The sequence below is a fragment of the Oncorhynchus mykiss genome, chromosome 1 (genome assembly GCF_013265735.2).
Source record: "Oncorhynchus mykiss isolate Arlee chromosome 1, USDA_OmykA_1.1, whole genome shotgun sequence".
Taxonomy (NCBI): Eukaryota; Metazoa; Chordata; class Actinopteri; order Salmoniformes; family Salmonidae; genus Oncorhynchus; species Oncorhynchus mykiss.
The window spans coordinates 64,970,643-64,985,489 of record NC_048565.1 but is presented as its reverse complement, the minus strand read 5'-3'; the positions used below and the strand labels follow the sequence as shown (position 1 = coordinate 64,985,489).

The 14,847-nt window shown below is 43.0% G+C and overlaps 1 protein-coding gene across 1 annotated transcript; it reads right to left on the bottom strand.

The window, feature by feature from the left end:
• Window positions 1–1,185: 1,185 nt before the first annotated feature.
• Window positions 1,186–13,096, bottom strand: LOC110526991 (serine racemase-like). The gene is made up of 11 exons (XM_021608165.2): window positions 12,874–13,096; window positions 10,381–10,741; window positions 9,973–10,089; window positions 9,382–9,623; window positions 9,026–9,191; window positions 8,798–8,900; window positions 8,580–8,655; window positions 7,501–7,626; window positions 7,121–7,288; window positions 6,561–6,618; window positions 1,186–1,336 (listed from the first exon to the last, which is right to left on the bottom strand). The coding sequence occupies exons 1-11, from the start codon at window positions 12,972–12,974 to the stop codon at window positions 1,238–1,240; spliced, it is 1,617 nt and encodes a 538-aa protein (XP_021463840.2). The 5' UTR covers window positions 12,975–13,096; the 3' UTR covers window positions 1,186–1,237.
• Between the last annotated feature and the right edge of the window lie 1,751 nt (window positions 13,097–14,847).

Below are 14,847 nucleotides of genomic sequence, written 5' to 3'. Positions count from 1 at the left end.
AAGAGGATCAGGTCTGATTCTATACAAGGAACCGTTGGCTGACTTTCTTTAGTTCCCACAATCTAATTCATTGATGGGTAGATGGTAAGCAGATGCTCTAACACAGCTATGAATAACGTGTTGTGCAGTTGATCCTATTGGCTGACCTTACCTGATCCTATCTCATCTTTGCTGTATATAAAAATTACGAAGACAAATTGTTGAATACATCATTATCATCATCTTTTATTTCCAGAACATATTTGTGATGATTGACACTGCCCCTGTTGTTATATAGATATGTACAACAATTCAAAAACTATGTGTATTGAAAATACTATATACTTAATGTGTTATTATTTCTGTCAATGGAACAGTAGTGGTTTGTAAGGAGAAACCACATTAAAACGCTAGCTCCTAACTAGGGGCTAACCATGAGTAGACTGTCGGACAGTAGCTTATGCACTGGCGTGACCCACTGGAATGTCAATGTTAATCATTATCACACTCAACGGGCCTGTTTGAGGCACAGATTAAGCCTAGTTCCAGACTAAAAAGTATGCTCAATGGAGAATCTCCATTGAAATAGATTTTTAGTCCAGGACTAGCTGAGCTTAATCTGTGTCCGTGATACTGGCCTAAAAGTACCACATGAGCTCCCTAATAACAGAAGTGTTGGGTGAAAGTATTGTTTTCTCATCAGAGCAGAATATGCAGTAAATGCCATGTATTCCCATATTTAATTTGATCTCCTCTCTGCAGCAAAGATTTCAATGCATGTATTATGTGTTAGTTTGGATACATATTCACAAAGTTTCTGTTTCAGTGTGGGTGTGACGTGCATGTGCGTACATACCAGTCAAAAGTTTGGACACACCTATTCATTCAAGGGTTTTTCTTTATTTTTACTATTTTCTACATTGTAGAATAATAGTGAAGACGTAAACTATGAAATAACACTTATGGAGTCATGTAGTAACCAAAAAAGTGTTTGAAAAATCAAAAATGTATTTTGATTTATTTAAGTAAACACCCTTTGCCTTGACAGCTTTGCACACTCTTGGCATTCAACACTTTTTTGGTTACTACATGATTCCATGTGTTATTTCATAGTTTTGATGTATTCACTATTATTCTACAATGTAGAAAATAGTACAAATAAATACAAATCCTTGAATGAGTAGGTGTGTCCAAACTTTTGACTGGTACTGTACGTGTGTGTGTGGATGGTCAGATTGAGAGCCATGACAAGTGTTGATCACCGGTCCAGCCAGTGTAGTGTGGGGTAGCGCTCAGAAAGTATCCTGCGGAGCTGAGTGCTCTGTGTCTTATCCCTGGTCTCCACTACACACTCCACCTGTGGGCACACAATACAGATTTAATCCTAATAATCTTTCACTGATAGTGCTACATACACAGACTCTCCATCAACTGTATACAAACAATGGAGTGTCTGAACTAATTATACATTGACCCACTCATACATGTTTAGAACGTACCATTGCTATGTGGTTGTAGCATCTGTCCTGCCAACAGCAGATAGAAATAAATTGACTACATATTATGTCAAAGGGCAGAAATAATCTGATTGGTTTCTAAAAGGTCAATGGGTTATTGTCACACCCTGATCTGGTTCACCTGTCCTTGTGATTGTTTCTACCCCCTCCCGGTGTCGCTTATTATATATCCCTGTTTCCTGAACTCTCGCGAGTTCGTCTTGTTTGCCAAGTCAACCAGCGTTTTTCCTTGCTCCTATTTTTCCTCCGTCTGTTTGTTTCTCATCCTCCTGGTTTCGACCTTTGCCTGTCCTGACTCTGAACTCTCGCCTGTCCCCCACCTGCCTTTGCCTACTCCCTTTGTTATAATAAATATCGAAGCTCTACCATCTGCCTCCTGTGTCTGCATTTGGGTCTCGCCTTGTGCCCGTATAGCGCAGGTTAGAACTCAGAATCTTGTAAATGAAACTTTAATTTACATGTAACATTTTGAAATCATTATTGTATTACAGTAGTCAGACAAATGTGACAATATCTATAAAATGCAACTTGTCTCCTGACTTGAGGCAAATACTAAAATGTAGCAAGATAGCAGCAACATGCTAAACTAATCAGAGCACGCTTGCTAGCTAACCTTTTTAACTACTCATGCTGATTTAAATAGATAGCGCTAGCTAATATATATAGTAAGTCAGCTAACATTTGCTTTATTGAATAAGCTATATAACCTTTAAAAAACGGGTATGGACAGGTATGCTGCCCCGGGGGCAGGCGAGTAAATATATCTAAGCTAAACAGTGCTAGTTGGCTAGCTATCTCTTACTAATGTTGAGTCATATAATATAACTAGCTAGGTCTCAAATATACTAGTTAATCAGATCACACTTAATCAAAATATTTAATTGAATAAGCCATTTAAACTGAAAAATGTGAATGGACGGTTATGCTTCCCTGGGGGCAGAAACGTAAAATGCTAAGCTATCTCCTACTAATGTTGAATCATAAAATAGAAATAGCTAGCAAGTTACAGTTTATGCTGCCATTGGGGCAGAAATGTTAGTTTGGGTCAAACTACTTATAGGCCATAAGGACAGACTTCAAGCACAAAAGGTAATTTTAAAAAGTCTGAACTGCCCCCTGGGCAGCCATTTGAATGCACTGTTTAAATGCTTACCCAGGGGCATTAATGTTAGTTTGGGTCAAGATCACTTGGTGTCCTAAGGGCAGACTTGAAGCACAAAAAGTAGTATTTACTGCCCTAGAGGCAGCCATGACTTATCTGAATTATATCCTATAGTTATCTTCACCCAAACTAATATTACTGCCCCAGGAGCAGCATTTAAACAAGGTATTCCAATTTCTAATTTATTAGGCTTAATATTACCAATTATTTTTGCTCCATATAATTTTCTAATTTACTGGCATATTTGAGAGTCAGCTAGCTAGCTCTAACTTATGATTTAACATTTGCTTAGCCCGCTAGTTCAGTTTAGCGTAGCATTTTACATTTCTTCCTCCAGGGAAGCATAACAGTTCATTCCAATTTTTAAGTTGATATAATTCGCTTACTCAAGAAAATATTTTAAGTGGGAGTTGACTTACTGGTATATTTGAGACCTAGCAATCTAGCTCTATTCTATGACTCAACGTTAGTAAGAGATCTGCTATCTGCTAGCCAACTAGCTCCGTTTAGCTTAGCATTTTACGTTGCTGCAGCTTCACTGTCCATCCACATTTTTGTTCATATAGCTTCTTCAATGTAAAGATGACCGATGCAGAAATCGCTCTTCCTGGTTGCAAAAATATAATTAGTTCGCCTAATTTAGTTCGCCTAAAACAAGCAAGTATGGTGTAGAGAATCATTGTAAACCGCTGTTAAATCTTTTCCATGAACGAAAATAGTATTTTCCGCTGTTTGAAGCTAGTGTACAAAACCAAAAGTAAAAGACGCAAAAACTAAACTTAAGAACGGGAAGCATAGGAATAGTGCACATAGAACAGAGCTACCGCTTCTTGGACTTGCTTTCAATGAGAATGACAGATCTATAACTCACATTTCTTTGTGAATTTGGTCGGATTGCCAAAAAAGTTACATATGGCACCTTTAACATTTCAATGAAGCAAATGCTAGCTGACTTTCTTATATATTAGCTCTATTTATTAAGTCAACATGAATAGCTAAGAGGTTTAGCTTAGCTAGCTTAGCTAGCCAGCTTGCTCTGATTAGCTTAGGATGTTGTTACTAGTTTGCTACATTTTATTGTTTGCTTCAAGTCAGGAGACCAGTTTCTGCTTTTAAACTCGGACAAAACAGAGATGCTTGTTCTTGGTCCCAAGAAACAAAGAGATCTTCTGTTGAATCTGACCATTAATCGTAATGGTTGTACAGTCGTCTCAAATAAAACTGTAAAGGACCTTGGCGTTACTCTGGACCCTGATCTCTCTTTTAACGAACATATCAAGACTGTTTCAAGGACAGCTTTTTTTCCATCTAAGTAACATTGCAAAAATCAGAAACTTTCTGTCCAAAAATAATGCAGAAAAATTAATCCATGCTTTTGTTACTTCTAGGTTAGACTACTGCAATGCTCTACTTTCCGGCTACCCGGATAAAGCACTAAATAAACTTCAGTTAGTGCTAAATACGGCTGCTAGAACCCTGACTAGAACCACAAAATTTGATCATATTACTCCAGTGCTAGCCTCCCTACACTGGCTTCCTGTCAAGGCAAGGGCTGATTTCAAGGTTTTACTGCTAACCTACAAAGCATTACATGGGCTTGCTCCTACCTATCTCTCTGATTTGGTCCTGCCGTACATACCTACACGTACGCTACGGTCACAAGACGCAGGCCTCCTAATTGCCTCTAGGATTTCTAAACAAACAGCTGGAGGCAGGGCTTTCTCCTATGGAGCTCAATTTTTATGGAATGGTCTGCCTACCCAAGTGAGAGACGCAAACTCGGTCTCAACCTTTAAGTCATTACTGAAGACTCATCTCTTCAGTGGGTCATATGATTGAGTATAGTCTGGCCCAGGAGTGTGAAGGTGAACGGAAAGGCTCTGGAGCAACGAACCGCCCTTGCTGTCTCTGCCTGGCCGGTTCCCCTCTTTCCACTGGGATTCTCTGCCTCTAACCCTATTACAGGGGCTGAGTCACTGGCTTACTGGTGCTCTTTCATGCCGTCCCTAGGAGGGGTGCGTCACTTGAGTGGGTTGAGTCACTGATGTGATCTTCCTGTCTGGGTTGGCGCCCCCCCTTGGGTTGTGCCGTGGCGGAGATCTTTGTGGGCTATACTCGGCCTTGTCTCAGGATGGTAAGTTGGTGGTTGAAGATATCCCTCTAGTGGTGTGGGGGCTGTGCTTTGGCAAAGTGGGTGGGGTTATATCCTTCCTGTTTGGCCCTGTCCAGGGGTATCATCGGATGGGGCACAGTGTCTCCTGACCCCTCCTGTCTCAGCCTCCAGTATTTATGCTGCAGTAGTGTATGTGTCGGGGGGCTAGGGTCAGTTTGTTATATCTGGAGTAGTTCTCCTGTCCTATCCGGTGTCCTGTGTGAATTTAAGTATGCTCTCTAATTCACTCTTTCTCTCTCGGAGGACCTGAGCCCTAGGACCATGCCTCAGGACTACCTGGCATGATGACTCCTTGCTGTCCCCAGTCCACCTGGTCGTGCTGCTGCTCCAGTTTCAACTGTTCTGCCTGTGAATATTATTATTTGTCCATGCTGGTCATTTATGAACATTTGAACATCTTGGCCATGTTCTGTTATAAGCTCCACCCGGCACAGCCAGAAGAGGACCGGCCACCCCACATAGCCTGGTTCCTCTAGGTTTCTTCCTAGGTTTTGGTCTTTCTAGGGAGTTTTTCCTAGCCACCGTGCTTCTACACCTGCATTGCTTGCTGTTTGGGGTTTTAGGCTGGGTTTCTGTACAGCACTTTGAGACATCAGCTCATGTACGAAGGGCTATATACATGATTTGTACCGTAGAGATATCGTCACATTTGTCTGACTACTGTAGCACAATAATGATTTCAAAACAATTCAACATGTAAATGAAAGTTTTATTTACAAGATTCTGAGTTCTAACCTGCGCCATGTTTTCAAAAGTTGTGCATCTGTTAAACTCCACCCATATCTTTAGAGTTAGGTCAACCTTTAGAATTGTGAATATTGTTTTACTTCTAGACATTAGGTTACATAGCATTGTTTAAATATTCCCCATCAAATGTTAATAGAGCCCACCAGCTTGTAGTCCTAAAAAAACGAAATGAGTTACTTCTGGTTCTTTCAACCATTTCTACAGGGAAAATAAATGGGGAAAGAATAGTTTTTTTGGGATAAATGCCAAAAATAAGGTCTGAGGTAACAGGCTTAGGAGATCTTATAAATTCTATGACATAATATCAGTTAGTTAACATGACCTTTATAAATTATAAATACATTTTTTGATGACATAAATCAAATCAATTTTTATTTGTCACATGCGCCGAATAAAACAGGGGAAGACCTTACCGTGAAATGCTCATTTACAAGCCCTTAACCAACAATGGAGTTCAATAAATAGATTTGTGCTGCCCTTAGAACAAAGGTGACTGGACTATATGTCAACCTGCAACCCAACTCGCTCCCAACACACTCAACACACCTGAAATCCCAATTGGCTCCAGTCTGTCTGAATTCTATGACTATCCTTAATCTGCTACATTGTGGTAACATAGTATTCTACCTTTACCTTTACATAAATTATTTTACAGCTACCAACTTTACAGTCAGTTGACATCACACATCTAGAACTTTAAATTAGGCATGACATTAGTAGGCAACGGCTCAATCAGAAATTCTGAGTCATAAACCACTTCCAAATCAATCACATATTGACACATTGTCTAGCAGCACTGTACCCGGAATCCACCACTTATCTCACACCACCCTGCACTGCCAACACAGCGGCAACGAGCCAGGGTTTCATTTGCAACGGCAGTGTGAGAAGCGCTTCATATATACAGTCATTGGAGAAACAGTTGAGTGGATGTCGGGGGGAAGAGGTGAGGGAGGTGGGATGAAGGCTAATGCTGTCGTACCTGGGCCTTGAAGAGATCGCCTTTGTCACTGTGTCTCCGGTGGCAAATATCCAACAGCCTAAGAGAGAGAAAAAGAGAGATAGTGAGATGGAGGATGAAAAGAACAAGAGAAAGAAACAGTGGATGAGAAGGAAGAGAGGAGCAGACTAAATTCACATTGTTCTTTGTGTTAGAGGATTTGTATGTCCAGACTGATCATCCTGCCAGTTAAAGCCTACCCCTGTCCTGTGGCTTATTCTGACGTGATTGGATGTGGGGGAACAGGGTCACATGGACAGATTGGTCACAGTGGCATTACTGTCACTAAGAGAGAGTTGTCTAAATATGCGCACCGTAATCTAACTATACACACTCATCTCCATCCATATGTAGCACAGATATCAGGAATTTGTTGAATTTGTTGTTATTGTCAGTCTGTATGACCACACACTGATATGTGTGACGTGTGTGTGTGTTTCAGATAAATAGAGAGTAATCAACCTCTTATACAATAGGGTATTTATATTCAAATGTACAGTATAGGTCATAACTATCTGTTATTTTGTTAGTGTTTAGCTCACTTGATGTCCTCTCTTGCCAGCATGTCCAGTAGCTTGGCCATGTCCCCCGGAAAGTCCCCCAGCTGCACCGTAAACTTGCTGACGCGGTCATCCAGAACCAGGGCGCGGTCAACACACTGTCTGATCAGGTCCAACTCCATGTTAGCACTGCTAACCACCACAGCTACCCTGCAGCGGGCAGACAAGGAGATAGATGCAGAATCAGTTCATCGGAATATCAACAGGTTACATTTTGGACACTATGGTGTGAATCCTAGATTCCACTTAAGGCCAGTTTTCATTAAGTCATGCATTTATAGTATCTCAATGGGAGGCAAAGTCTTAGGATTCACTCCTATGTTTTAGTACAGTAAAAACACCCTGACAGTGTGTAAACCCACCTTTTGCCCTTTAGCTCTGGTAGTTTCCCAGCCAAGATGGCCGCTAGTCCCAGGGCTCCCTCTGTGTCCACTGTGGAGCGTTCAAACTCCTGAAACCTCAGCATGGCTACCAGAGAGTCCTCTTCTCTGAGGAGAATAGATAGAGGTCAGGGAGTCTCAGAGAGAGAGAACAACAACAGTGCTAAAGGACAATAATATTGTCAAAACACTCTACTGCACTCTGGGCTCTAATTTGAGACCATCTTGCTCCCAAGGAAATTCAGCTACTCTTAAGTGCTTGTTTATTACTAGAAGTTTAACCAACATCGGCCCTTATATTTTTTCTAGGTCTTACAGACAAAAATAAAGGAGACTTTTAAATATTTAAAAATGACCGGCTATTGTTTGGATTATTGCAACTAATCACATTTTTTTTGTTTTATTCCCATTGAGATCAGTCCCTGAACCCATTAGAGACCATGTAGAAATATACAAAAGCTTCCTTCTTTTCTATCTGTAAAAGGCTAAGGCAGAGACACATTTTTGCTTTTGAACACTCTGTTTGCACCTCAGTTCAAGCACCTTGATTGGAGAGCGAGGTAGCGGCAGTGTTCACTTCCCTTTGCACCCCACCTGTGAGAACCTTTGCAACACAGAACTGCTCGTCTCTGGTCCAAACCGTTCAAAATGTATAACTCATATGACAGGAGCTACATTTTTTCCCTGTCTAATGCAGATTCTCAGGTCACATTTGATAATTTCATAAACCCTGCCAAGCGGGCCGCTAACCCATGTTACCTAGCTGGCTAACAACCTGGTAACTTGCCCAGTAAGATGGCCCTGAAAGAAAGGAAAGGGGATCTTAGATAGCTCCTCCAAGATAGGATTCATATGGGCCTAATCACTTTTCTGGTGTTCCCAAATACTTTGGTGCTTCTAACCTTTTTAAAGTTGGGCGCATTAGTGCTACCAATTTAGAGTCCTGGAAACACTCAGGGCCCTGGGGAACTGAGGGACGTCTATGTCCATATATGTAGAAAACTATGACTATGGCAAATGTGTGGCGAGAGATACCCGCCCCTTCCATAGAGATGTAGTACCTGACAGTAACGACTTTGTCCACATATTTCTTAGCCTGCTGGAAGGTGTGGGTCCCCAGTGAGTGCTCAAATAGATCTGGGGATAGAGAGCAGGATGTAGGCGTTAGGTTCAGGGAGTTGTGCCACGACAATTGATATCTATTTAAGAAAAAGAAAGACCATATCACAGGGAGTAGGTTTGGGTTCAGATAGCCTACAGGGGTACAAGGGCACAGTACCTCCATAAAGCTTCCCGTTGGGGACGTTGTAAAGTTCACTAGCCACTGGGCTGCCTGTTTTGAGGGACTGTAGTAGCAGCGGGAATCCTTCTGGTTCAACTCCCTGTCAAAGAGAACATGGTACATGAATCCCAATATTATTTTGGGAGATTTTGGAGAGCATGGCTACATCTTACTCACTGTGACAAAAGTACACTAAACAAATATTGAGAGGGAGGAAACACTTACTATGACAGTGATGCGTGAGTTGAGGTGTTTGATGGCTGCTGCTGTGCTGACCAGTAGACTACACTGCCCACCTGTGGGCACAATGACTGCATCTAGTTTGGGCACCTGCTCATAGATCTCCATGCCTACTGTGCCCAGCCCTGCTAAGTACACAGCACTATCATCCCTGAGAGAGATAGAAGAGGAAGAGAGAAAATAGAAAGACAGAGAGAGATACAATATAACCATATGTCCATGTACCAGGGCCACATTGTCCCCACTGTGCAGTACATGTTTTGAGACAAAGGAGAGCTATGGGACTGGCACCCATCTATGTGGGGTAACCACCAAAGCAGTCTATCTCCAAGGTGACGTACTCTTCCAGGCAGAGGTATCCGTTCTCCTTGGCCAGGTGGCGGGCGTGGTTCAGGGAGTCCCTGGCGGTACTACCATAGGAGATGACCATGGCGCCGTAGTCTCGGTACACCCTGAGGTGGGGCTGGGCACAGCTGGCTGGCATGATGACAAACACTGGGATCCTCAACTCCACCGCATGGTGAGCCACGGCCATGGAGAAGCTACAGTCTTTAGCTACGATCACCCCCTTCTTCTGCTGCTCCTGTGGAGAGGGATAGGAGTTAGCTAACTGATCAAGTGATTATTATTTATTTTGCTTGTTAGCTTCTTGTTGGCTTCTTGTTAGCAGGGTTGCAGAATTCCTGGAACCTTCAATAAATTCCCCGGTTTTTCAGAAATTGGAAGTTTGAAAATTCCGGATTTCCTGCTTATTCCCTCCCGATTCCGGGACTCCTCCAACTGGGATTTTGAGAAAAACAGGTAATTTATTGAAAGTTCCAGGAATTATGCAACCCTATGTGTTAGCTACTTGTTAGCTTGTTGGTTACTTGTTATGATAAATGAGCTGTTCCCCAGCTGGGATGATTTGGGAAATGCATTGGGATTCATACCTGGTTGAGGGAGGTGAGTAGGTATAAAACGCCTCTCTCCTTTACAGAGCCTGTGTAGTGGAGGAGCTCCTTCTTTAGGAAGATCTCCATGCCATACTGTTTGGACAGTCTGGAGTACTGGGAACACAAAGAAGCAGAATGCGAATAAGCTTCTGCATGAAGCAGGAGCCATCATCTAAAGTATTTACTTTTAGAAAACAAACTACTACCTAGAATAAAAAGGTTATTTGACCGTCCCTCCACAAAATAACAATTTTTAAGAACCCTTTGGTAAAAAGGTTTTACCTGGATACAAATTGGTTCTCCTAGACTCCTACAGGCTGGGGACTTCCAAAGATCCCTTTATGGTTATAGGTAGTACCTTATTTCCAAGGGTGTACAGAAGGCTCTGAACTGGAGCGGGCATACCGTACAAGGGGTCTTCTGCATCACTGACTGGATTTTGAAGGCTGCAGCACTGATGTCCTCGAAGCGGAGGTACTCAGGCTTGGGTGGTGGGACTGCTTTGCGCTCGCTGCCTCTCTTCTTGTTAGTCTTGGGTGGGTCCATTAGCTGGATCTCAGGGGCGCCCACCACCTTGGTCTCAAACGTTTTGACTTCCCCATTGAGGCACTCCTCCTCCTCAATACCAAAGTCCTTCAGGCGCTCTGGGTGGATGAGAGTGGGCCGCCAGCCCGCAACCCCGTTACAGACGGGGGCGTCCTTGTTGCAGGTACTCTTGGAGGAGGTGGAGCAGCCCTGTTTAGTTGGCCCAAGACGCTGCTCCTCGCTGGTGGAGAGAGGGAGAGAAACAGGGCTTGAAGAGTAGTGGTTGGGCTTCTGTAGTGTTGGATTAAGCTCTTACCGTTATACACATGCATTTCAGGTCAACACTCTTAGCAATGGGCTGCACTCTCTCAGAAAAAAGGGTTCCAAATGGGTTCTTCGGCTATCCCCGTAGGATAACCCTTTTTGGTTCCAGGTATGACCATTTTTTGGTTCCATCTAGAACCCTCTGTGGAAAAGGTCCCAGATGGAAGCCACAAGGGTTCTACCTGGAACCAAAATGGGTTCTTCAAAGGATTCTACTATGGGATCAGCCAAAGAACCCGTTTAGGTTCTAGATAGCACCTTTTTTTCTAATAGTGTAGAGTGACGAGAGTGAGCAGGAGGAGAGAATTTCTAAATTCCAAATTGAGCCCTAACCCTTATCATTTCTGTTTCTGAAAGAATTGAATAGGAAATAATATGGTAATCGGTTCACCTTGCCTTCTGATAGACTGGGTGGAGGTTTTGGGAGTAAGGTTTGTACGTGTGTGTGAGAACACGTGGGAATAAGCCACTGCTTTACATTATCTGGGAGGGATGGCAGTGACCTTGTTCTTTGTACACTAGAAGATCATCTACACAGATCCTTCCATGACCAGGTACACCAGGGTGTCCCTTATGATTACCAGAGTTTTGGCCTATTAACCACACACATTCAAGCACGCACACCCGCTCTCTCTCTCACACACACACACACACACACACACACACACACACACACACACACACACACACACACACACACACACACACACACACACAGGTCTCTAAGGTTAGGGAATGGTTGGAAGGATTCGCCTACATAAGTGTCGAAACTCACATTTAATTCCAATTACTTTTTCCCTGCCAAGAAGTATATTTTCGTTTGAAAGTTTGTTTCTTAAATCCTTTGTTTTTGTTGTAATCAATTCTTTACAGTCATGGTTTTTTTCATCCTATTTTAAATAACTTGTAGAAAACACACTTTATAACACTTTCAAGAAGCATTATGAACATCCTGTGTCACTTTACTTGGACTAAGAAAATACACTTTATGACACTGTCAAGAAGCATTATGACCATCATAATCATATAAGCCAGATAGGCCAATCACGTACAGAGATGGTGTCTTGTCCTGCTCCTGAAATCTTATCCTGCATTCATTCCAGTCATCATCAACAGAGCATTAGGGTAGGTGCATGTCTGACATTAACGTGTGCACAATTAAAATGTTAATTTAATATGGTCAATAAAATTAAAAAAATGAAGATATACATACACACACACATAACAAACATACTGTTGACATGTACTTTAGGCTATGGTGTTTTGGAATGTTTTGCCTTGTAGTCGGTTTTGTAGTCGGTTTTGTGGGTTTTTACACTCTTATGTAGGTGTCATAACCAGCCATAAAACAACTATGGTGGTAGATAGATGTCACAACAGGTGTAAATATATGGGTCATGACAGTGTTATCACCATATTATGACAGGTTATGACAACTAATGTCAGCTGTTGTGACATAATGTCATGGTTATGACCGTGTTATACATTTTGCTCACAATATTCACTGCTGAAATGGATAGACTGCATGGTATGATTCAAACCAGCTGGTAGAATTTAACTACACTTTAAGCTTCCATTGTGGCGCCAGGTACTGTGGACCAGGGGAGAGCAGGAGCAGGGGAGGCTCGATGGGGTGGAGAGGCTGGTTCAGGTGGAGAAGGATGGGGATCAGAGAGGGCTTTAGAGGCTTTAGATTTGGGGACAGGAGATGCTGGATGATGAGGCAGTGGTTTACTGGTGGATGTAGATGACTTAGTAGATTTGTTTTGGCATGGGAAGAAGGAGAAGGAAGATGGTGGAGGGTTAAGTTTGTGACTGGCGGGCTTGGTTGACCTTGGGTAGAGAGAAGAGGCGGTGCAGGGGAAGAATGAAGGGTAATGAGGCGCTACAGGAGTCACAGCAGGAATCACTACAGGAGTCACTACAGCTGGAGGCTTTGGGGGCTCGTCGGGGTGAGGGGGGGGGGGGGGGGGGGGGGGTGCTGAGGTAGGGAATCCCTCTGTGTCTAGTAGGGTAAACTGGGTGGAGGATGAATCTGTAGTGTCCCACCTCTGCCAGAAGGGGTCATTCTCACTGTCGTTGAATCCCACTCTCCTGGGCGATCCATCACCGGCGTAGTTGGCGTAGATGAACTGGGCGGCAAAGTTCATCCTGGACCAAAGACTTTTCAGCTATAGTCCAAGGATCCACTCTAGATAAGTTCTGAAAAGTCCTCTCCCTGCTCCTCCTGTGTGTGTGGCACGTCCGGGAGTGTGTTGGACAGTGTGCCAGCTCAGAGCGCTCCCATGGTGTTAACTGCGCTGCCCTAGATCCCTACCTGGGGCTATTTAAAGCGGGATTAGCCTGGGGTATATGCCTGGTGGCACTCAGCCTTCAAATCCAACCTGCCTCCAGCCCTGGCCCCTCCCTCCCCTTGGCTCTATTCTAGTCCAAGATCTGGATTAAACCTCCAGGTCTGTGACGTGCTACTAATCAGACGCTCTAAGGGGATAGATTTAGACTTACAGTTTATCTAGGGAACAATGATCTGGGGGCTTGGGCAGTCAGTCAATAAAGACACTAGGGGGATCAGAGATGAGACTGGCCGGTCAGGCCTGGATAGAGATGGGAAAATGTGTGTGTGTGTGTGTGTGTGTGTGTGTGTGTGTGTGTGTGTGTGTGTGTGTGTGTGTGTGTGTGTGTGTGTTTCAGAGCGAGAGAGCACTGGCTTTCTAAACAGGCAAATCCTAGTTGGTCGGGAAATAGAAGGTAGAAGGTTCCTCCACCACTGAGTTCTAAACTAGTATGAAGATGTCCCCTACAACTTCCCCCACAGTCAATGGAGGATCAACACATCCTTTGACTTACTTCAGATAGTATAGCTGTATAGCTCACTCATTGGCATATTTCTGCACTGTTGTCATAAAAATCTGACTACACCACCTGGTGGAGGTTTGGAGCACCAGGACGCTTAACAGTAAAAGGTTTGAGTTCTTGTGACCAGTTTGGAATCACAGTAACACAAGGAGTCAAGATTTCTTTAGTAAGTAGATTGGAATTGTATCAAAAAATGATGTAGGCCACCCATTAAAGGGGTTAGGGTGGAATCGACTCCACAAAAGCAAAGAAAATGTTTTAAAGGATGGGGGAACTCTGGTAGCCTGCCTGCTCCTCTCATCGCCGCTCCTCGTGTTCCTCAAGTTCTGTCCGCTCATCTGAATGAGCCTCTAACAGTCCAGTCTTCAAATCAATAGATACAGTAATGTTTAAATCTTCAACTTCAATCGTCAGTACTTTAAAAGCAGTGAGCCCTCAATAGCAGGTACGGCTGAAGTCGGGAAGTTTACATACACTTAGGTTAGAGTCGTTAAAACTCATTTTTCAACCACTCCACAAATGTCTTCCTTGTCTCCATCCCGAACCATTCTGGCACACGTTGCTTCCATGGCCTTTTAACACACACCTCAATCTGGTCAAATGCCAATGGAAATGTACATTGAATTATTGATACCTGCATTCTCATGAGTGACAGCGATGCTCCTATGAGTAAACAGTGAAACTCCAAACAAGGGTAAGTGAAATGCTTAAAAATACACTGGTGTAAAAAAGGTGTGAGCAAGTCATCTCATGGCGGAATGTACAACAATAAGACCTTGTTATCATTTTATCTTCGTCATTTCATGACACTATTACACTCAGTGTGATTAAGTCAGCAACATACTATCTAGTAAATACTGTAATATTTGACGTTCTCAATATGTGAATCTGGGAATCAGTGGGAAAGGGGGAGGAACAGTGAGGGAAGAGATAAAAAAAACAGGGTCAAAGATCATCCATTGATTTATGAGCACAGTAGATCTCTGTATCTCTCACAGACAGTATACCCACTCCCATCTACACAAATAAACACACACAAGTTTGTTTTACTATCCTTGTGGGGACCTAACAATTGATTCCCAATCAAAATCTTATTGTCCTTATTTCAATCTCCTTGTGAGTACTTCTGGTCCCCACAAGGACAGAAAACCAAAACACACACACCAG

Bases quoted from the DNA above. Each gene is read 5' to 3' on its own strand.
- LOC110526991 (XM_021608165.2), bottom strand. From the start codon at position 12,974: ATGAACTTTGCCGCCCAGTTCATCTACGCCAACTACGCCGGTGATGGA. The intron at 10,742-12,873 runs GTGGGACACTAC...TCTCTCCACCAG, and splicing joins AATGACCCCTTCTGGCAGAG to CGAGGAGCAGCGTCTTGGGC. The intron at 9,192-9,381 runs GTACGTCACCTT...TATCTCTCTCAG, and splicing joins GGATACCTCTGCCTGGAAGA to GGATGATAGTGCTGTGTACT.